At 54.1% G+C, this 22,894-nt stretch overlaps 2 protein-coding genes across 2 annotated transcripts in view; one reads left to right on the top strand and one right to left on the bottom strand.

Moving 5' to 3' along the window:
• Positions 1 to 2,117: 2,117 nt before the first annotated feature.
• FAM131B (family with sequence similarity 131 member B) lies at positions 2,118 to 11,816 on the top strand. The gene is made up of 7 exons (XM_025433833.3): positions 2,118 to 2,266; positions 4,489 to 4,598; positions 5,404 to 5,439; positions 5,701 to 5,794; positions 6,054 to 6,251; positions 7,946 to 8,089; positions 8,289 to 11,816. Exons 1-7 carry the CDS (start codon positions 2,239 to 2,241, stop codon positions 8,759 to 8,761), a joined length of 1,083 nt encoding a protein of 360 aa, XP_025289618.1. The 5' UTR covers positions 2,118 to 2,238; the 3' UTR covers positions 8,762 to 11,816.
• CLCN1 (chloride voltage-gated channel 1) overlaps positions 11,317 to 22,894 on the bottom strand; it is a 33,411-nt gene continuing 21,833 nt past the window's right edge. Inside the window, exons 14-23 of the mRNA XM_025433832.3 lie at positions 22,686 to 22,796; positions 20,504 to 20,717; positions 20,134 to 20,267; positions 18,260 to 18,486; positions 17,846 to 17,957; positions 17,436 to 17,515; positions 17,147 to 17,185; positions 14,069 to 14,173; positions 13,893 to 13,979; positions 11,317 to 13,396 (exon numbers count right to left, since the gene is read on the bottom strand). Coding sequence (XP_025289617.1) covers positions 13,046 to 13,396; positions 13,893 to 13,979; positions 14,069 to 14,173; positions 17,147 to 17,185; positions 17,436 to 17,515; positions 17,846 to 17,957; positions 18,260 to 18,486; positions 20,134 to 20,267; positions 20,504 to 20,717; positions 22,686 to 22,796 — 1,460 coding nt within the window. The 3' untranslated portion in view covers positions 11,317 to 13,045. The remainder of the gene's footprint in view (positions 13,397 to 13,892; positions 13,980 to 14,068; positions 14,174 to 17,146; positions 17,186 to 17,435; positions 17,516 to 17,845; positions 17,958 to 18,259; positions 18,487 to 20,133; positions 20,268 to 20,503; positions 20,718 to 22,685; positions 22,797 to 22,894) is intronic.

Genomic DNA, 22,894 nt, shown 5'->3' on the forward strand with positions numbered 1-22,894 from the left:
GCTGTAGATTAATTCTTTGTCCACGTTCTATTTTTATTCCCCTAGAATATTTCTATAAATGGAATAGCTGTGTCACAATTCAGTAATGTCGCAACAACAGCAATGCATATTTTAAAGATTTTTTTTGATCAGTACTGTCAAATCGTCCTCCGGAAAGGTTGTTCCTATTCATATCAGAACTGGAATCTTTGACCTTGGCTCAGAAGATGGCAAAGAGGCTGGGAAAGAATGCCTCTCAATGGTGAGAAGTAAGAGGATCCTGTACCAGAAGCAGAAAGAAAGCAGGCCAGTGCTGTGCCTCTGATATTCTGTTTTTCTCTGGTTCCGGAAATACCTTTAAGGCAGAATGGGAACCATGATGAGTCTTCAGGACCCGAGGTCCCTTGTGTGGACTTGATTTCAATCATTTGGATAAACCCAGCCTTGGATGGCTGGATATTCCCGTCAGTGCTTTCTTGCCACAAACAACAGGGGTCGAGTGGCGCTGCTGTAGCATTGGAGGCTGTTTCTTCTCCTTCCTCTCCTCCACGCCCCCTTCTTCTTTTTCTCCCACTCTTCCCTGTTCTTTCCTTTGCGGCTAGGCAATATATTCCAGGAGGGCAGAAACCTCCTGACGCCTCTTTTGGATATCCAACAAGAGTAAATATGGGGGGGGGGGGGGGGGAGGAATATTTGCTCATTCTTCTCACCGTCAAAATAAGGTATCTGATCTTGCCACGAATCATTCTGGATGATTCAAATCCCGGCAGATCTACTGACTAGGCCCTCTTCTCTCTCGTGGTTTTACATATGCAGGTTTGGTTTATTTCTTCGTGCACAGAGATCAAAGATCAGTTCTCTCTCCACAATTCCATCCCTTAGGTCTGCAGGGACATTATCAGCATCCTCGCTAGCACCTCTCGTCTGGGATTCCGCAGAACATAGTGGTTACCACCCTAAAGTTTAGCTCCCCGTTCAGACCCTAAAGGGTTAAAAGGCGGATTCGGGGAGACTGGATCTTTTGTCCGGTTACACGCCCGCACCCCACACTTGGGATTCCTGGGAGCAGAGCCCGGTTTAGCATTTGCCGTCACTGGTGCAGACTAGGTCTGCTCTGTCACACTTTTGGGTTGGGGGTGCTGCTTAGACAAGTCCCCAGGCCCTTTCTTGCGTGACTTTTCTGGACTTCACTTGGTGCCGCGGTGGGGATGCTGCCCACCTGAGCCCTGCCGCGGAGGTCACTCTCTCAGTCTCTCACCCCCCAGGCCCTCACTCGGTACCTGCCTGACTCCTTGGGGGGGGGGGGGCAGTCCTCTGCTGTCTTGGCTGCTTCGGACATCCCTGCGGTCACCTATCAGAGGAGATCAAGGCTCAGAAAGTTCAACTGGGCTTACAACTGTGCTTCCAGTCAGTCCTGATTTTTATTTCGCTGCAACTGGGACCGAGTTGTGTCCTTGCAGGCCCGCACCCCCGATCGGGGATCAGGCCCGGGGGCGACCTGCCCCAGGCGCACCCCCCCGCGAGTTTCCCGTTCCCTCGCCGGGACTCGGCGACCCGCTCGCGGGGGCCGGACGGTGCGCGGGGAACCGCGTGGCCGCGGCCGCATCTGACCGTCGGGACGCGGCCCGGAGGAAAACACGTGTTTGCGGAGCCAGGCGGCCACGGCCCCCCCCCCCCGCCCCCCGCGCGTCCCGGCCGCGGCCCCCCCCCGCCCCCCGCGCGTCCCGGCCGCGGCCCCCCCCGCCCCCCGCGCGTCCCGGCCGCGGCCCCCCCCGCCCTCGCTCCCCGCGCATCCCGGCCGCGGCCCCCCCCGCCCTCGCCCCCCGCGCATCCCGGCAGAGCCTCGGCCTCCAGCAGCCGCACCCCGCGGGGTGCCCCGGGCTCCCGCACCCCGCCCCTCCCCCGGAGCCAGCCCGGCCGGGGCCCGCGGGGAGCCCCCGCGCGGGGAGCTCGGGGCAGGGGCGGGGGCGGGGCGGGGGCGGGGGCGGAGGCGCCGCGCGCAGCCAATCCCCGGGCCGCCCCCTCCCCGCGGCCGCCCGCCGAGCGAGCCGAGCCGAGCCGAGCCGGGGCGGGGGAGCCAGGCGGCGGCGGCGGCGGCGGCGGCGGCGGCGGGGAGGGATGGAGAGGGGCGGGGGGAGCGGAGCCGCGCGGAGACAGCCGCGGCGCTGCAGAGCGGCTGGGGCGGCGGCGCGGCTCCCGGTGCGGCCCCCGGCGCCCGCCCCGCGGCGGTGAGCGCCCGGCCCCGGAGGCGCCCGAGCCATGGGCTGCATCGGCTCCCGGACCGTGGGTGGGTACCGCGGCGGCGCGGGCGCGGGCGGGGGCGAGGGCGGCCCCCTCCCCTCCCCCTCCTCCCCTCCCCCTCCCCCGGCCGGCTCCCGTGCCCCCCGCCCCCCGCGGCCCCCTCCATCCCGTCTCCAGCAGCCCCGCTCCCACTCCGCGGCCCCGCGCCCGCCGCCGCCAGGCCCTCCGCCTCGCCCCCGCCTCCCCCGGCGCCCCCCTCCCCTCCGGGGCAGCCGCCCAGCTCCCCGGCCTCCCCCTCGGGCACCCCCCGCCCCCGTCCGGCCCGGGTGCGCCGCTCCCACCTCGTTCCCTCTCTCTCGTGGCCTTTTTCTGTCGCTCCTGCCTCCCCCGAGCCGCTTTGTTCACGTGCACCTTCCCTCCGGGGCGGGGGCGGGGGCGGGGGCGGGGGCGGGATGCGCTCGGGGCCTCGGGGACCGGAGCCGGGTCCACGCCCGGACAAATGGGGCGGGGGGGGGGGGGAGGCCCGGGGGCGCGGGGCGGGGGCGGGGCGGGGCGGGGACGGGCTCCCGGAGGGTGGGGCCGGACCTGCACCTGTCGGCGGGGGCCGGCGCGGGGCCGCCTGCTGTCTACCCGGGCCCGGGGCGGGGGGCGGGCACCGCGCCCCCCACGGGGTCTGCCCCCGGCCTTTGCCTTGCTCCCACCCCCTTACCCCCACCCCGCGCACCCCCTCCACGCTCCCGGCTCCGCGATTTAGTCCAACCCTCTCCCCAAACCCCCAACGTTCCCCCATTCCAACTCCCGGTTTCTCCCGCCTACACGACCCAGTGACCTCAGGCTGGGAGAATAATTCGTATTGTTATTATTAGTAGTATTATTATTATCATCACAAACAAACTCACTCTCCGGAAGCCTGATTCTCGGAGACCCGATTTATTTCCATGGATGCTCCCCTCTCTGCCTTCACCTCTTCCTGGGGTTCTCTCTCCCCCTGCCCGCCCCTCGGGGCTCTGACTCAGCTCTGCCTCCCCTGCAAAGGCCACCTCGCCCTCCCCTCGCCCCTGCCCGGCCCCCCTCCTCCCTCCCTTATCCTCCCCCCGCCCCCCCCCCCCCCCCCCCCCCGTCTGCCCCCTTCCTGCTCTCTCCGGCTCGGTCCAGGGGTCCCTAGGTCCTCTTCCCCTCCAGCCATGGCCCCTGCTCTGCCCCCTCATCACTCCCCTGCAGCCCCGAGGGAGAGGGGCTCACTGAGGAGGGGCCCTACCTCCTTCCCACCCACTAATCACAGTCCCTTTGCCCTGGCTGTGTGGATGAGAGCTGCGTGCCTCCCCATGCTTGAAACCCCCGCACTTCACCCCTTCTCAAGAGCGGACCCCTGGCCCGAAATTCAGAATCACAAAACTCCGTGTGCAGGGGGGATCTGTAAGGTCAGATGGTTCCAGAGCCATCTGATGCTTGAGTGTCTTCCCAGCAGTGGCTCTTCCCAACCTCCCAGGAGAGGCACCACCCTGCCCTCTTGCCAGCAGCTGCCTGGGCCCCAGGCTCTGGCTTCACCCAAACAATTACCATGGTCCTCCAGCCCCCAGCTCTCCAGGCATGACTTGAATGCCTGCTCTTTTAGTTCCTAGTTTAAAAATTCCCCTTCTCCCCCCCCCCCATCCTCTGTCCCCCTTGGCTCCCCTTCCATCCATCCCTGGTTCCCCAGCAGTCAGGGAAAATGATGGCATCTCATCTCATTCTTTGCTTTCTCTCCAATCACCGTTTCTGGGTGAACATGCCCCAGTCCTGCCTCTAACCCCACCATCACACAGATGCACCAGCTCCAAGATACGAATCATAAAGCCCACATATAGGGAAGCTTACCTATATGGAAAGAAGTGCTGCCCTTCTTTCTAGAAACATCATGGATGAAAGGCACAGCTGCCCTATACTCCCATATAGGAACCCTCAGAGATTCCTCAGGACAGAATAAAGAACTGTTTTCCGGGTAAAACCCAACCACTGACCCCTCCACTTAAATAACAACAAATAAGGCCATATAACACTTTCTGTGAATGTGCTATTCTTGGTTGAGCTCAAAGGGAATATTTTGGCTCAGCATAACGGTTTGTCCTACCAAAACCTGGGGGAGAGTAGGGATGTAAAGGGAAATGTGCTATCAGAAGGAGTGGTGGCTGAAGGGGCTGTCCTCTGAGGCCTGGAGGGGCCTTTTGCGGGGATGTGGGGATGGGGGGGCTGACGGTAGAGCAACTAATGACCCTGTGGCCACTTCAGGGAATGAGGTGATTGCAGTGGACTGGAAGGGCCTGAAGGATGTCGACCAGATCCACATGGACAGCACCAGCTCACTGCACGGGAGCAGCCTCCACCGGCCCTCCACCGAGGTGAGGACCCATGCCCAGCAGCCCCCTAACCAAAGGACTTTTACTTTATTTTATTTTTAAAAAGATTTTATTTATGTATTTGACAGAGAGGCAGAGAGCAAGCAAGCATGAGCACAAGCAGGGGGAGGAGCTGAGGGAGAGGGAGAAGCAGGCTCCCCATGGAGCAGGGAGCCTGATGTGGGACTCGATGCAGGACTCCATCCCAGGACCCCAGGATCACGACCTGAGCCAAAGGCAGACACTTAACCGACTGAGCCACTCAGGCGCCCTAGGGATTTTTTTTTTTTAAGATTTTATTTATTTATTTGAGAGAGAGAGAGAGTGAGCAAGGGGCAGGGCAGAGGGAGAGGGAGAAGCAGACTCTTCACTGAGCAGGGAGCTCTATGTGGGGCTCTATCCTAGGACCCCGAGATCATGACCTGAGCTGAAGGCAGACGCTTAACCAACTGGGCCACCCAGGAGCCCCTAACCAAAGGACTTTAAAAAAACAAATAAACAAACAAAAAACAGAAACCAAGGTGAACAAAGTCTCCCAGTTTGCCTGATCCTTGAATTATTTTCTTAAATTCCAAGAGAACAGCCCAAACACCCCTTCAGAGTGGACGCTTTTACAGAACATTTCTCCTACTTTCCTCAAAACACGGCCAAATGTTCCACACTGAGATCCTAATCCCCTAAATTAAGCCGAGGAAAAACCTCTCTACTTCAGACACTTCTGGAAGTCCCTGGGATGGGGGTGGGGTGGGGGCTACTTGCATTCCTGGGAGTCCCTGGGATCCCCACTCCCTTTGCTCTCTCCTCACAGCAAACCCGAACTGATTTCTCCTGGGATGGCATCAATGTGAGTGCAGCTTCCCCCAGCACCCCCACCCCAGTGCATCCTAGCTCCTCTCACATCCTCCCTTAGATCTGCCACAGAATGCAGTGCTCCCCGAGCCCTCACATTCCCTACCGATCCCCCATATTTTCAAGGGTAGTTGGGGGATAAGCATCCTTGGGTCTCCTTGGTGTAAGGGTTCCCTTTCACCTGCCCTCGCTCAGTCCCTTCCTCCCAGAAACCCTGAACTCCCCTCTGCCCCTCCTCCCACCGTCCCTCTTCCAGCTCTCCATGGAGGACACCACTTCTATTCTTCCGAAGCTTAAGAGAAACTCTAACGCCTATGGCATCGGGGCCCTGGCCAAGTCATCCTTCTCAGGTGAGACTCCCTACCTGGGGATGCATCCAGACAGGAGAATACCGACCCCCTCCTGGTCTCAGTCTCCTTGCTCCTTGAGGCCTAAAGAAGACCCCCGTCCCTGACCTATTTACCCTTTCTGGAAAGCCCTCCTGTCCAGTCTACCCCTCGTATGGAGCTCCTCCACTGAATGGAGTCCCGTGGGTCATGGGTGGGGACCTGGGGTGGATCTTGTATGGGTATCGTGTGCTGTTCTGGAGGGGAATGTCTGGCCCCTCAGGGATTTCTCGCAGCATGAAGGACCATGTGACGAAGCCCACAGCCATGGGGCAAGGCCGGGTGGCCCACATGATTGAGTGGCAGGGCTGGGGGAAGGCACCAGCCATTCAGCCGCAACACAGCCATGAGGCGGTGCGCAGAGATACAGACGCCTACTCCGACCTCAGCGATGGTGAGAAGGAGGCACGTTTCCTAGCAGGTACTTATTCCGGGGACCTTCCAGAGACGCGTTTTCAAGATGGTCAGAGACTGACCTTCCAGCCTGATCCCCTATGGCAGGATTGGCTCTAGGCATATGATGACCATAAGACTTAATTTCGCAATCAGCTCTGATATCAAGAACTTTGATTGATCCGGGTAAGTGGCCTCCAACTTATTTTTATTATCATGTCAGAAACTAAGAATTACATGGGACTGAAGGTCCACCTGTTCCAGGTGCCTTCTCTCCCACATCGGTATAGGACTATCGGTATAGGACAAAAAGTCAGGGGCCTTGGACACTGAAAGTCCCTCCTTCTATCCATGTCTCTTGAGGAAAAAGAAGAGGCACTGGGAAAATCCCTTCTAGACCTTGCCCCTCAGCACATTGCTGTAGTGGATTCATTCACTTACGTGGCTCATTACTTGTGACAACCAACCACGAGAAGATCGGGGGGTCTGAGTAAGGAGAGCGTGTTATACAGAAGAGGACAGTGGAGTTGCTAGGAGACAGGCATACAGCGTACCTACCACGGCGACCAAGCCCCTATTGCAGGTCTCAATAAGAGACTTGGGAAGAGGGATCCCTGGGTGGCGCAGCGGTTTGGCGCCTGCCTTTGGCCCAGGGCGCAATCTTGGAGACCCGGGATCGAATCCCACGTCAGGCTCTCAGTGCATGGAGCCTGCTTCTCCCTCTGCCTATGTCTCTGCCTCTCTCTCTCTCTCTCTCTCTCTGTGACTATCATAAATACATAAAAAAATTAAAAAAAAAAAAGAAAAGAGACTTGGGAAGAATGATAGATCTAGAAGAGAAGAGAGGCATCTCTGTGTTGGTGGTGTGGATGGTGGAGGATCAGTGGGGAAGGGAGACAAACATGTAGTGCGTAGGGGGTAGTTCAGGGCAGCTGGCAATGGAAGCTTCAACGTCCGGCTTTGACTAGAATGGGGACCCCTAAGGCTACCCAGGCTCCCTAGTCTATCCTCCCTTCCTTCTCTTTTCCAATTCCTATAACTTTCGTCTTGATACCATGGTGGACCTACAAGCCCATGGTGTTCCCTGGGGGATTCTCTGTTGAAATTGAGCCCTCTCATTTAGATTCCTCTGCCGTTGACTACCTAGTATTAGCTAACATTCTTACGAGCTTCTGGAGATCAACTCCTGGAAATTCCTCATTTCAGTCCCTTTGGATAGCTCACCAGAAGACCCCTCAACTCTATCTGCTAAGAATCCTTGATCTGACCTTCTGGACCGTCCCACACTGTTTTGCCTTGTTTGGGGGTGTATGCGAAGTGCATGCTGTCCCATAGATATAGTAGCCACTGGCCACACGTGGCATCTGAGAACTTGAAATGTGGCTCATCTCAATGGAGATTCAGTATGAAATACCAACTGGATTTCAAAGACTCGTACGAATAAAATAATGTGAAACATCTCATTAATAATTGTCACATGGATTACATGTTGAAAGATCATCTAATATATATATATATATAGGGTTAAATAAGATATTTATAAAAATTAGTTTCACTTGTTTCTTTTAAATTTTCTGTACTATGGCTACAAGAAAATTTAAATTGCACAAGTGGCTTGCATGGTCTTTCTATTGAACAGCACTGCCCCGATGTCACCCTCCACCGTGCACGTGTCTAAGGGTTCCCAGGGGTATCTTGTGCCAACTACATTTCTTCTCGTAGGTGTCATGGAACAGTTTGCCATCTCCGAGGCCACACTCATGGCCTGGTCTTCTATGGATGGTGAGGACATGAGTGTCAACTCGGCCCAGGAGCCCCTGGGCTGCAACTACAGTGACAACTACCAGGAGCTGATGGAGAGTCAAGGTGAGGGATGGCCCCTCTGAGGCCCAAGAGGCCTCCCCAGCTTAACTGGGCTACTTCCATTCCTGTGTGTTCTTCTACGACTCTGTCCGTCTCAGCTTTCCTACGCTCCCCCCCACCCCCCACCTACTCCGTTGTCTGCACTATTGCTGCCGCCTTTCATGCTCTGTAACCCCGCTGACTTCTGTGATTCTCTTTACAGATGCCCTTGCTCAAGCGCCCATGGACGGATGGCCTCACTCCTACGTGTCCCAGGGCATGTACTGTCTGGGGTCATCGGATGCCTGGGAAGCCAGCGACCAGTCCCTCATTGCCTCTCCGGCTACAGGATCCTATCTTGGTCCTGCATTTGATGACTCACAGCCTAGCTTGCACGAAATGGGGCCTTCCCAACTTGCTTCCGGATACTCTGCACAGGAGCCTCCACCTTTGCTGGGGTCAGACACTGACTGGGCTCCGGGGGTGGTTGGAGTGGACCTGGCAAGGGGCCCTGCTGAGGAGGAGAAGAGGCCGTTGGCCCCTGAGGAGGAAGAGGACGCAGGATGCCGGGACCTGGAGTCCCTTTCCCCACGAGAAGACCCTGAGATGTCGACTGTTCTCAGCCGGAAGGTGTCTGATGTCACATCCTCAGGTGTGCAATCCTTTGATGAGGAGGAGGGTGAGGCTAACAACTAGCTTCCTCCCACTCGGCACCCGGCCTTCCACTCCCACCTGAGGGGCATGGCTGCAACAATACCCTCCCTCCCCCCAGCAGTACAGCTGAGACCCGGGCAGAAGACCGCGAGGGACCCAGGAGCTGCCAGTCCTCACCAGGAGAACGGGAGCCTGTGGGATTTTATCCAGGCTTGTGCTGCAGGAAGCACGGGGCCGGGAACCAAGGCCCAGGCCAACAGATGGCTGTGCACGGGCTTAGCCGCAGGCTTCTGGGCCTGTGCTGGTGAAGCTCGGGCGGCTTGTGGCCGTCGACCGGACCCCAGCTCTTCACTCTGACTCGTCTCCGGGAGCCTCGGCCGTGGCTGTGGGAAGGCCGCCTTTCTCCGCGTTTCTCCTGCTTTTCCCGACTCCGTGTTTTCTCTGGCCGTGGCCCCAGCTCATCCCGGCTCTGAGGAACAGACCTCGGGGGCTGTTGGTACGGCTCGACGGGCACAGGGGGAGCCACCTCACGTCGCGTGTCCTTAGAGGGCAGAGAGTCTGCCCTCAGCGAAAAATTGGCTTCTGACATCAGGAGTCATGGGGGAGGTGGACGTTGCAGCTGGGACGCCCAAGGACACAGCCGCGATTCTTTCTGTCAAGGCCTGCCCCGAGACCAGAAGGTCACTGAGGACACCAGAAGGTCACCGAGGACAACCAGAATGGCCGCTGTTCCAGGATCACACTTCCCGTAGCTGGAGGCGGGATCCGAGGGTCCGGGGAAGGCCCAGCCGGGGCTGGCTGCTCCAGCTCTTGCTCCCCTTTTCTGCCTTCTTCTGTCTCCTGCCCTGAGGGGGTGACACAGGATGCAGGTGTCCTGGCCAAAAGGGGAAGCATGAGGGCTGTGTCTCCCTCCATCCACCCTTTAATTCTCTGGAGCTGTTTACACTTTTCTCTTTGCCTTTTCTACATTTTTATAACTTCTTGGGGACTCAGGGTTGAGTGGGGTGGAGGGAGGAGTCCGGTGCTGTCAGGCCCCGGCCAGGGGGGCTGTTCTCTGAGGAGCGGTGTGGGCGCTCGGCTCCTTTGCCCCTTCTTCAGCTTCTCCCAGGACTCCAAAGAGGGCCCCCCCGCAGGTGTTCCCCCTCCCTCCCGGGCCTGCTGTGGGGAAAGAGAGGAGAGTCGAGGATCCTTCCTTCCAGGACCGGTGACAGTGAGGCACAGGCCCCTGAATCGGCTCGTCCTCCCACACCCGGCTCGGCTGCGCTGTGGTGAGGGCCGCCGCAGCACTTCTGAGAGATCCTGACAGCAGGGGACGGGGAGAGCCAGGACGCCACAGCTGTGGAGCTGGCTGGCACACTGCCCCGCCCCGCTGCGGTGGCACAGGGAGACTGGGTAGGAGAGAAGCTGAGAGCTGCATCGTCGCCTTCCCTCTTTCCTCGTGCCCAACTAAGGCTCCAGCTCCAAGGCCTTGTGTCCTGCCCACGCTTCGTCAGGGGTCCTGCCACTTTACCCTCTGCCAGGAGGGGAGCACCTGTCACCCCTTCCCAGACCCTGGGCAGAACTGTCCCCTCCCCACCCCACCAGACTTCTGTTTCTCGGGAATGAGGAGGTTGAGAGGTAGGGGGTTACTGTCCCTCTATGCCCCCACCCTCAAAGACTTCACACTTTCATCCCCACGTGCTCCTACAATGCAGCCGAGGCCAGGGGTGGGACTTTGGAGGACCCAGGAGTGGGCATGGTGTGTGTGGGGAGGCCAAGTCGCCTTGTCCACAGCTGTCTCAACGGAAGACCTTGCTTTGCGTTTGGTCACGTGATGGGGTTCAGGAGGCTGCAGGACCTGGCAGCTAGCAGCTGGGGTGGGGTGGGGGGTGGCCGGGCGGGGGGTGACCTAGGGCGGTGGCCTGGCCGCCTGGCGTGACCTCACTGGCTGCTGGCCCTCCTGCCGTGGGTCCTCTGGGTTTTGCATGCTCATGGTCCCCTCTTGCCACGGGTCCCTGTTCCTTCGCCCTGTGCCACCTGCTGTCTCAGTGTAGCATCTTTTTTCTCTTCGTCTCATCCCCTCCGTGCCTACGTTCTGCCCCCAGACCACGGTGGACATCCAATCCAGCAGGTTCATTCATTACAGTTCCTTTTTGCTCAGGGCCTGTGGAGTTGAGAAAGGTGGACCAAAGCAGCGTTCTTGCCCCCTCCCTCCCTTCCCCGAGGAAGCCAAATGGTCCCTGCAGCAGTGGCTGAGGCTGTGAGGGAGTCTAGCCGATTTTACACGTGGAGGGGGCTCGCGGACCTCACGTCAGGTGGGGGCCTGCGTTTTCCGCTCTGAAGAGGGAGAAGAGCCGAGGAGCTGGCCTGGGACCCTCTTAGGACTCTTCTGCGGGGAGGAACTGCCTCTCTGGTGCTGGGGGCAGGGTGCATGGGGTTTGCTTATAGCCTATTCTAGGGGGAGGGGAGGGGCATGTGCAGGAAGAGGCTGGGGGGGTGGGGGAGGGTCGCTTTTCCTTTGGGGTTAAAGGCTGTGCAGCACGTTTTTCAACAGTCCCGGAACAGGGCTGTTTTTATATTCTTGTGAATGAAACTGCTCTTGCTAAATGATTTTCCTTTGGTTGGGGGGGGGCGGGGGGAGGGGGGATGCACTTTCGTTTTCAAATCACTTTATTAAAGAAAAATCCAAATTTCCCATTCCTCCCCTTCCACTGGCCCTCCTCCCCCTACGCCTCCCTTCTTACCCTTGTGCTTGGGAGGGGCTCTTGGTGAATGAGCGTATGACCTTCTCTTTGCCCTCACCTCCACGTCCCATACTCTGTCTTCCAGGTCTGGGAAATATCCATTTTTATGGCCAGTCTTAGCATGTTTTCTTAATGTGACATTCCCACCCCAGGCCCAAGAGAGATTCTATGACATATATTACAGAGAGAATTATATATAAATATATATATATAAATATTATAGATTATATACACATGGGCATGGGCTCAAATGCCCACTGCCAGTCCCCCTCTCCAGGCTGCACCCTCTCTCTCTCGGCCTGGGGAGGTGGAAGGGATGTCATGTTGGAGGGCGACAGGCTGTGTTCAATGGTACTAAACAGAATGTGGTGGCACCTCTGACTATGAGTGTCTTATTTGGGGGATGATGGAGCCTGGGCATAGGGGAGGGGAGGCAGGAGGATGTCAGACAGGGGGTAAAACTACACAACTGGACGGAGCACAAAAGGAGGGAGCAGGGGAGCCGTGGGTGTGGAAATGAGGGCTTCTGGGGGCTCAGAGCACCTGGGACCACCTCATAGGAAAGGCAGGCCAGCGGCAGGCATCCTGTCGCTGATTTGGGGAGGAGGGCCTCTGACTTCCGAGCATGGGAAGCATCAAAGGGGCCTGCCATGTTGACTTTGAACCCCCATCTGTCCACCTCTAGAAGACGAACACAAAGAACTAGTCTCAGTAGGGCTGGTGGCTGAGAGACCCAGTGGCCTGGCTGCCCTGAGCCTCGGTCTTGGTGGGAGAAGCCCTGGCCCCAGCAGCTGGAGGGCACACCTGACCCTTGGGCAGGATAGATCAGGGAGGACCGTGGGGAGGTGAGGGTTAGTTCCCAGGAGTGCCCTGGGACCTGGAGGGCGAGGAAGCCATGCCTGGTGTGAGATGGGGCGGATTTGTGCCTGAAGGAGGCATGAACGCTGGGCAGCAAGACACCTGCTTCCTGCACAGAGACCTTTTCTCTTGCGGGCTGCCTATATCCCGGCCAGGGGAGCTAGGGGACTGGCCCTTGCCTGGCGGCAGGTAGTGGGAGCCAGGATGGAGGAGGAGGAGGCAAATATCAGGGAGCGGCTGTAAGTGGGAGAACGAGGTTGGGGGCTCTGAGAGTGGCGTGTGGATTATTCCTGAGTGTATCCCGGGCCATCAGCCCACGAGGCCATGAGTTTCTCCCATCTCCCCCCAGGCCACAGTCACTGTGGGCCTCCCCCCGTGGAGACTGGCGGACACGGGGCAAAGCCAGGAAGGTGCTAGGAAGGTGCCGGAACAAGAAGACCAAGGGACTGTGGGGGCTGAGGGGAGGCCGAGGCCGGCAGAGGCAGGGTGTCTCCCACTCACAGACCAGGGGGACTCGGGAAGCCCTGTGGAGTATCAGGTCCTTCACTGGGGCCAGAACCTCCTGCCTGTCCAGATGGGGGGCACAGGGCCTAAATAGCAGACTATCACTATCACATTTTAAGATTCCCAGAAGGGGCCAGGGCGATGGTGTGAGGTCTCCAACTTCAGGACATACCCCTGACACACAAGTCCAGCCTCTGGCCTGGGCCCCGGAACGGTCTTTAAGAGGAGATCCTGGAGGCCGTCAAAGAATCAGCTCGTCCTCGTCCTCCTCATCCGTGGATCGCAGACTTGGGCCCTGCAGGATGTCAGCGAGCTCCTCCTCCAGCCCTGGACTCTCTCCCAGCTCCAGCTCCTCCAGCTCACCCTCCACTTTGGCTGGAGCCTCAGAGAGCAAGGGAGCTGGGGAGGGGGAGGGTGCGGGGGGCTCTGGGGAGGCAGGAGCCCCAGTTCCATCCTCAGGCAGGCTCCAGGCCTCGGTGGGAGGGGGTGGGCCTCCCGGATTCTTCCGAGTGGAAGTCGTGCTCCGGAAGCTGGCCAGGGGAGGGCGGAGCTGCACCCCAGACTTGGTGTGCCCCTCGATGGCCTTCTGCAGCTGGTGGGGAGAGGGAGGGGATAAAAGTGGGAAGAGAAAGAAGATGGGTGTGAGAGGAAGCAGGCCGGAGAGAAGAGCAGATTCGCACAAGGAGCACCGGAAGGAAGGATGTGGAGTGGCAAGTAAAGAGGCCTGGGGACCAGGCCCACCTGCAGAGCCAGGAATCTCAAGCTCCTCTGACAAGGCCCCTTCCTTCATGACTTCAGGCGTCCTTCAGCCATGTCCCATCTCTGCCCTCTTTTTCACGGCCGTTGCCCGAGCACGAGCACACACAGGAACCTGTGACTCTTGCCCTGAACCCTCCTCCCAAGCCCCCATTCTGTGGAAGATGGTGGGGGCAGCCCCCTCCACCCACCACCTGCTCCCCCCCACCCTGCATCCTGTCTCCATATGACAAACAGAGAGGGAAATGTGGGGGACCACCCAGATGTTAAACCATCCCCTCCCCACACCCTTACTTATCCTGTGCTGCTCAAACGGGACATGCCACCTTTACCTCCTCCAATGCCAGCACGCCCCTGAGCTTCCCCATGCTGGTCACATAGGCAAGGTGGAGGCCAAGGAGCGAGAAGAGCGTGTGGGTCTGCGGGGAAAGAGCAGCGGGTCAGCACGTGTCCGCCTGGGCCTCCCCTGCCCTCTGCGGCCGGGAGCAGTCTGAGGGCAAGCGCTTGCCTTGTGCAGGGACGTCTGCTCCACCAGCTGGAAGGGGGATTGGTCGATGCAGCAGTAGTCAAAACAGACAGGCTGGCTCAGCTGCTCCTGTTCCCAGGCCTCGATCTGCCGGACAGAGGAGGGTAGTCACTCCCTATCACGGAGCCCCCTATGACCTCAGACCTGCAGCCTGACCCCAGACAGCCCTCCCAGCCCCACCACAGACCCTGAAATATGCACAACTGTCAACAGCTCCCCCATCACTAGACTTCCCGCTTCTTCCCAGGGGCAGCACAACCCCCATCAGGCCCCACATCCCCTTCACCCTCAGGCACTTCAAGCACGGCTGCCTGCATGTCTTCCAGCTCTTCCAGCCCCTGGTGCCCCAGACCCTTGTCACTTCCAAGCCATCTGCTGGGTCTCATTTTCCCCCACTCCTGTAACACCCACTCCAGGGAAACTAGACGTGCCTTCCTGCTTTTGCTGGCCCACCCTGATTGCCCCCACCCTGACACTCCCAGGAGCACGATTTTTCATCCCCCAAGTGCTTTGCTGGTCTCTCCTTTTCAAAAACAACATGGATGGCACTCAATCTTTTACTGGAGTTTGTCTTACCTCTGCCTACAGGACAGAGGCGAGGATGGAAGCTCTTGAGAGTGTGATGTGGGGTTGCCCACCGTGTGTTGTGGAGAGTCCAGCACATTTGCCTCTTACAGATTGCGGCAACTACTTGTTGGGTTTGAAGAGCTGTACTGAATCACGTGGCACTTAGTTGACTTGAGTAAAACCATTTTTGTTTCGTCCGTGATAGAGGCATGGAGGCATGAAAGCATGAAGGCCTTCATCTCCTCTTGATTTTAGATATCCATGCCGAAATCCGCAAGTTCCAAAGTCAGGTTAGCTCTGACTTTCATAATTGAATCTCAAATTTCCTGAAATCCCTTTTCACTCAGTACCTTCTGAATGCTGTACTATCTTATTTTCCTACTGTCCAAATCCCCACGTCTCAAGCGTCAGAGAACGTCTTCGAAGGCCGCCTCCTAGTTCTCGTGCCCAGTGGGTAGTCCACAGTGGTGTGCTCTCCATCTGTCCCTTCCGGGTTGTTCTGGGCCACAGCCCCACCTCCTCCAAACCTTGTTCTCCCTGACTGAAGGTTCACACTGGGCTTGGCTGGCTCTCACAGCACAGGATGACCACTCAGCAGGTGTGCTGTAGACATGATTTATTTGTAGGACCCTTGCCAACCCTGGTTTGGTTGCTCCCATCCTCCTGGACCTTTCTAGGATCATTTCCTGCCTTCCTTGGCTCCATTTTTGTCTTCCCTTGAGGACCAAAAATAACAGAACTGTTTCCAGTGCATGACCACCAATCACTTCTTCTGGGCCAAGCATTATTCGAGTTGCTTTACTCCTTGAGTGGTATCCAATGGCCTCTCATCATCTCCATCTTAGGAGGAGGACACAGAGGCACAGAGTGCTTCAGTCATTTGCCCAAGATGACACAGGTGGCTTCCGACCTTGACTGCCTGGCAGTCACATTCCAGGAAGTCCCAGCTTGTGTCCAAGGGGTGGGGGATGTCTGCTTCGGGGTCTGACATGTCCCACTATTTGCAGAGGCTCAGCCCTAGTACCAAACTGGAGCTCTGACTGTGTGTACTCCTAACAGAGGAACAGATTAAACACTTCTGGTGACGTGTGACTGCACTCTTCCACTCTTCCCACAGGCATCACCTGAATATTGCCAAAGGTGCCTCCTCCATCTAGTCTGAAAACTGGCTTCAAAATATCCTGCATTTTTATTACTATTGGATCTTATCCTTCTGAAAGTTCCTGGTGGGTGACATGGAGATATCTAAAGTCTTTAGATATCTTTATCTTTTTTAGATATCTAAAGTCTTCTTTGGGAAAGACATAAGCTAAAAATGTATGCTTTGTCTTGACCCCTGATTGCACTTTATTTCCGGTGGTCATTAAATAGCCTCACTGGTCAAGTAGCTTTTCCTGCTGGTGTACTTTTGTGAAGAGTGTGATTGGGTTAGTACTCGAGCAAAGCCCTTCTCAACCATAGTTATGACCCATCTGATTCCTGCTTAGGGGCAGGAACAAGAACTATTTTTTTTCCTCTGTGCTCATGGATTCGATTTTTCCAGTAACCATTGATCAGAGGGGTGTGTGTTTTGAGGCGTGACCAGGGGAGAAGGGGAAGACTTCCCTTCTCTCCTGTGACTCCCCGTGCACTCCTTCATTTGATGTGGACAATGAAGGAGATGATTATTTTAAAATAATATTCGTTAAGGTTCTTTGTCATCTACATACTTTTAAAGCTCTGCCTTTACTGCCTCCACAGGAGAACTGCATTCTTTTACTAAATGGAATGGCTGCTAATGGACTCTTGTTTCTCGGCAACCCTGAGGTCAGTTCTGACCAGGACTGCCCTGCTGCCTCCTCCAAATCTTTACTCCACATCTCTCTGTTCTTCACAGACAAGCCCGATCCAGGCTAGGTTTTCTCTCATGGACTCAATAACAACATTTTTTTTTTAGGAAATAGGTGTTTGTCCAAATGAGACACCGCTGGTGATATTTGCTCTTGGTTTTCAGTTCTTTCCAGTCTTGCTTCCTAGCATTTCCTAGTTGTTCACTGTCTCAGGGTCCTGGCCAATCCAGCATTGTAACCTCCCCCAGGCACCGACCATTCTAGTTTCCGTGCTGCTCTTCCACATTGGTACGTGTAACTGTTGGCTGCCTGGTGCATTTTATTTTAGGCAAGCTCATCCTTCCTGCACAGCCTCCACCTGGTCCAGAACATCCCTAATGTCTAAGAGATCTAAGGCCCATCTTAGCATGATGGTCCCATCTATACGTGGAGGCTCAAAACCTTTCTCTTCTGACCCCTCTGAGAACACCACCCAGTATCCCCCACTGCTGAGCGATATGCCCATCCTTTTCTCCATAATCACATTTTGCTCCCAACCTCTCAAAATGCTTTCTGGCCTAGATTCACATCTTATTCTTACAACAACACAATGAAGCAAATGAGCAATGTCTTCATCACACAGAACAATCCCCCCCACCGCCACCCCAGATTCTGTTTCTCTTACCTCTTCAGGTGACATGTTGTCCACTAAATCCATTGACTCCTAGAGAAGAAAGCCATAGGTCCAACTTCTTTCCATCTTTCTCCCCATGGCAGCTGTGGCTCCACTAGCCATTAGCCAACCCTCCCAGGCCAGGGCCAGAGATGCCTGCTTTCCTACTTGTAATTTCTGTCCTATGTTGAAACTCCTCCATGGTGGGACCTTCTCCCCCTGATTTAGGGACCATAGGTTTCCCAGTTCTTAGAGGCATGCCCCCTTCCCCTTCCACCCTCCACAGCACATCTGCTCTCACCTGGGTTGTTTTCTTCTTCGTGGGGCGAGGTCTGCCAAGTAAGCAGCGCAGCAGGGACCGAAAGACAGAGGGTCTTTGATCTGAGAGGAGTGGTGAGCAGATGGAAACAGAAACAAAGTGGTATCTGTCCTGGGAGGAAATGAGTAGGGGGAACTTCCAAGGGCCCCCTGACATTTTGCCACACAAACTGTTCTTCCCAGATGCTCCACCTCCATAGACACCCTCCCTTCTATGCTCCTAACTCAGCCCTTGCCCCAACTCCTTGGGACAGTAATAAGGAGATTCAGTGATTAAGACTCCCTTCCCACCCTCCCCTGTCCTCTTCCCCATGGTAGCAGCTCTTAGATGGTGGAGAGCCCAGAGAGAACCCACAAGGCATGAGGGAGGGTACATGCTGGGAGAATCTTCACCTGCAGGCTCCGGTGCTTCTGGCTGCTGTTTGTGGCTGGGCAGGGGCCCATTGGACTCTTCAGAGGACAATGGGGCAGATGGTAAGGGGTGAGGAGGAGGAAGAGGAGGCAGCTGTAAGGAACAGTAAAAATTCTTAGTCCTGGGGAAGTGGCTGCCTAGCGCCTTCCTGCCTCTATCAGTTGGTGTCCTGGAAAGTCTGTCTCCATCCATTTACCCCCACACCTGGTCAGAATTCCTATATCCCTCTAAGTTCTCATTGGTACCATCGTCTGCAAACTTATTTCCTTTGGCCCCCGGCCCCCAGGGACACTGGTCTCCTTGACTTTCTCAGTGACCAGCATCCCCTCTCCCTCTTCCTGATCTTCCTTTTCCCCATCCTATCCTGCTCCCCCAGCCCTTCCCTGCTTGGTCACCTCGGGCTTCCCAGAGAGGTCCTCATCTTCATCCTCATCCACAAAGGCAAAGGACTCCCTTCGGCCCTCGGGTGAGATGCCTTGGTGTCCCTTCCCATCGTAGGGCAGCTCAGACAACTTCCTGGCCATGTCCTGGGCCACCCGCAGCCTCCGCTCAGGGCCCAAGTGGCGCTGCAGGAGGGACTGTAGCTCTGAGCGCTCCACGGAGCCCAGCAGGATCATAGAATCTAGGGGAGAGCCAAGCTCAGCCTGAGTGCCTGCTCCATTCCCCTCTGCCCATCTCCCCCTCAACAGGATTGAGTGGGGGACAGAAGTCCAGCCCTCCTGCTTCCTTTTCTAGCTTTTACCCTTTCTTCCTGAAAACTCATTTCAAACATCTTCCAGGATTGACCTTTTATTTCACTCATTTAGCGCTTAGAGACCCAATTGATGGTATACTAATTGGTGCTAATTTATACTTATTTTGATGCAGCCTTTCCTTTTTTTTTTTTTTTGAAGAAAGATCTTATTTATTTATTTGAGAGAGAGAGAGAGTGTGTGTGTGTGTGTGCACAGAAGGAGAGGGAGAAGCAGACCCCCCACTGAGCAGAGAGCCTGATGTGGGGCTTCAATCTCAGGACCCTGAGATCATTACCTGAGCCAAAGGCAGATGCTTAACCGACTGAGCCACCCAGGTGCTCCAATAAATAATTCTTTTAAAAATTAAAAAAAAAAAACTTTTCATCCAGAACAGTTTCTTCTGTCCCTCAGGTTGGACACTGAAGGACAGCTACCATTTAGCTAAGTAGCAAAGAGAACCACATCAGGGGCTCCAGATTTGCAGCTGAGCTTCACTATTCATGAATTCCCGGTTTATGAATTTGTCTCCTGGCTAAAATACAGGCATTTGTAAACCCCAAATCAGTGCTCAAGATGCCTTTACTGGCATACACAGACCTGCACAGAGCAGCAAACCTCCCCATGCACACATTCCCAGCTGAGGTTGGAAAAGCAACATTCTGCTTCTTGTCTCAGCTCTCATAAACAAGCATTTTTTTCAGTGGTCTACTTAATGCTGCATTTGCACATTTTTGTGGGGTTTGTGTTGGTAATTTTGCTGTTTAAGACCCTCCCACCCCCCACCCCAAGCAGGAAGGCTGTGATGTGCTTTATGGAGAAAATATGTGTGCTAGGTAAGCTTCGTTCAGGCATGAGCTGTAGCCCTCTTGGCCATGAATTCTAGTTAATGAATCAACAGTATATATTAAATAAGGTGTCTTTAAAGAGAGACACACATAAAATAAGTTTATGCATTCATTATTTGAAGAAAATGTGACCAGAGAAATCTAACCCTATATTTTCTCCAGGGCGACAGTTCAGTATAGTACCCCTAATTCAGTGTTCACGGTGACTTTAGAGAACATAGCTGCAATGACTAATGAGTATTGGCTGTAGTTCTCTAATTGGATTTTTTAAAAGATTCATTTATTTGAGAGAGAGAGAAAAAGCAGGAAGGAGGGGCGGGGGAGAGAAAGATTCCTAAGCAGATGTTCCACTGAGCATGGAGCTCGATGCAGGCAAGGACCGATTTCACAATCTTGAGATTACCATCCAGAAATTATGACCTGCGCTGAAATCAAGAGTTGAACACTCAATTGACTGTACCACCCAGCTGCCCCTCTCTAGTTGGATTTTTAACTATCTTCTTATGCTTGTGTTCTGGCTATAGTTTTCCTTCTCAAAGATGTTGTGTTCCCTAAGGAACATAGGCTGGGTATCCTGTGGCAGACCAGGAGGTCCCAGAGATAAGCCCACACTACAGTGTCCCCTCCACCTCTGTGGAGCACCTGTTCAGGTCACTAGCTCAGGGATCTGCTTCCTTTTTTCCCACTGACCTTTAGAATCAACCAGTGGTAAAGTCTTGACTGTGGTGGTCTGGAGCAGGGTTCGCAATTCCCCGTATGTGCAAGTAGCTGAAACAAACTTCACATCACGAACCATGATGTCCTCAACAAATATGGTAAATTTGCTATGGGGGAGAAAGCATGGGGGGTTAGCCCTACCATATGCTTATTCCTTTGCCGTCCCTTCTATTCCTCCCATGGTTTGCCACGCATTCCATCACTCATAATATTAAGTACATGGGAACATAAAAATAAGTAAGAAGCAGTGTTTTTAAATGTTGACTCTAACCTCAGTCTCAACCTCAGAACCTCCCACCCCTACCCCATCAAGTCTGAACTAATTCCAGCTGGTGTCCCTGACCTGAGCTGGTTCCAACCAAGGTCAGGCAAGTAGGGTAGCTTCTTGACCTGGATGATGCTGTCATAGAGGGAGGGCTGCAGGCTCTGAGCCACCATGTTGGCCAAGATGACAGCCACCATCATGGGCAGGATGTGGGCAATCTGACCCGTTAATTCGAAGCAAATCACAGCTGTGGAGACTGTGTGGGATACTGCACCGGTCAGCGCTGCTGCCCCTAGAATGACATGGGAATGTACTGGTGGGTTAGGGCTGCCATTCTTAGCATGGAGGGCATGTGAGGATGGGATGGGAGACATGACCCTGGTCAGTGCTAACACTCCTGATATAACCATCTGCTGAACTGTTAGAAAAATCCTTTTGATCTCATTCTATGTCCTTTAGCAATTTACAAAATCACTGTGTGTGCCCAAATTTTCATTTATAAAATGAAGATACTGATGTCCTATGTATTCCTTGCTTTTAAAAGTTTGGATTGTTCTTCTTTTCTTTTCTTTCTTTTTTTTTTTAAAGTAATCTCTATATCCAACATGGGGCTTGAACTCACAACCCTGAGATCAAGTCACATGCTTTTCTGACTGAACCAGCCAGGTGCACCAAAAGTTTGGATTATTGTTGACTAAGCATTTTAAAACCCAGTGATAGCACTTTACATTGGACCTCAGGTTTTCATGTCAACAATTTATGAGAGAAGAGAGTCAAAATCCAGGACTCATGCTGTAGTCTTAGAACAATGACACCTGTGTCAGATCCTGATTCTACAACTTCTAAACTGTATGAGTAGAACTTGATTCTTCTGGAATTCCATACTCCCATCTCTAAGGTAAAAAAAGATCATTAAATAAGTTCTAAGGCCCTTGCAGTTCTAAAATGTTATAATTCTATGAACTCTTTGAAAACAAAATCTGTCTTACTTGTTTTTAGCTATGTTTCCCATCAACAAAAATAGTTACTAGAAGGTATACATGGAAAGAGAACAAGACAAAGTCACAAAAGAGAAGGGCGCAGATGGTAGAGCATGTGATTCTTGATCTCATGGTGGAGTTCAAGTCCTACATTGAGTGTAGAGCTTACTTAAAAAAAGAAAAATTGCAAAAGGGAAATATTGGGATGGGATATTTTTACAGGATGGTGCACATGATATACTCCAGAACTTTAACTGTCACAGGAGATATGTATCCTGGGAAATGTCCACCAGGGAAGATGGGGTGACACCTGAGAGGCATGGAGATGGGGAATGAGAGCAGATAACTCTTACTGACGAAGGAGACTTCCATAAAGGACTATTATGGAGGAGAAAGGTCACCCATATGCATCGGAAAGCTGCCTAATGCTTCTATATCTATGTTATGGGGTTTTGGTGAAAAAGAGGAGGGAGGAGGCATAATCATTTTGAAGATTATACTGGTCACTGTGTTAGGCATGGTTTTGGTTGGATGGGATTGTAGATTTAATGAAAAAAAAAGATTATCACAGATTCGCAGAATGATAGAGCTGTAATATACTTTAGAAGTCATTTTAGACTAAAGAAACTGAGGTGCAGAAAGGTAGCTAACTTGCTCCACAGTCATCCAGGTGACAAGTGGAAGGGGTGAGTACAGAGCCCATGTTTCTCAGCTCTTAGTCATGGATTTTTATTTTTTATTTTATTTTATTTATTTACTCATGAGAGACACAGAGAGGCAGACACAGGCAGAGGGAGAAGCAGGCTTCATGCAGGGAGCCTGACGTGGGACTCAATCCCAGGTCTCCAGGATCACGCCCTGGGCTGAAGGCAGGCGCTAAACCACTGAGCCACCTGGGCTGCTCTTAGTCATATACTCTTAAGTCCCGTCAAAATTAGCACATCTGCAGGTTGGGATTATCCAAGCCAGTCACCTGTACTGTTGTTTCTATGAGTCTTTGGAGGGAAAGAAAAAATCCCTTACCAAACATTCAGACACAATCCTAGGTGCTTTCATTCTTATCGTTTAATCCCTATAATCCCTTTTCTACATAAAGAAACTACAGCTCAAAGACATTTAGTAAAAGCTAATGAGAGTCAGAGTCAAAGGTTGACTATTTGAATAAAAGTTGAATCAAACAGCATAAAATTAAAACTGCATTGTGTAGTATGGAATAAAGATGCTAGGGGACAGTTTGAGTGTGGCTATTAGGGGTTACCAGAGGGTGGAATGTGTCTCACCAATTACCGCATAGCCTCCAGGTAGGATCTTGTAGATGATGTCATCAAATAGGATACCATCAGGGAATAGCATGGCCATGATCTCTCCTACCAGCCTCCCAAATGCAGCTCCTAGAGGAAAGATGAAAGGAAGAAAATCCACTTCCTTATCCTCTAGATTTCAGAGCCAATCCCTCCTTGTGCCCTAAGACCAAATACAAGCCCCTAGC

The sequence above is a fragment of the Canis lupus genome, chromosome 16 (assembly GCF_003254725.2).
Source record: "Canis lupus dingo isolate Sandy chromosome 16, ASM325472v2, whole genome shotgun sequence".
Classification (NCBI taxonomy): Eukaryota; Metazoa; Chordata; class Mammalia; order Carnivora; family Canidae; genus Canis; species Canis lupus.

Excerpts from the sequence above, each read along its gene's own strand:
- FAM131B (XM_025433833.3), top strand. The coding sequence starts at position 2,239 with ATGGGCTGCATCGGCTCCCGGACCGTGG. Across the intron at positions 4,599-5,403 it reads TCCACCGGCCCTCCACCGAG|CAAACCCGAACTGATTTCTC; the intron begins GTGAGGACCCAT and ends CTCTCCTCACAG. Across the intron at positions 6,252-7,945 it reads GGAGGCACGTTTCCTAGCAG|GTGTCATGGAACAGTTTGCC; the intron begins GTACTTATTCCG and ends TTCTTCTCGTAG.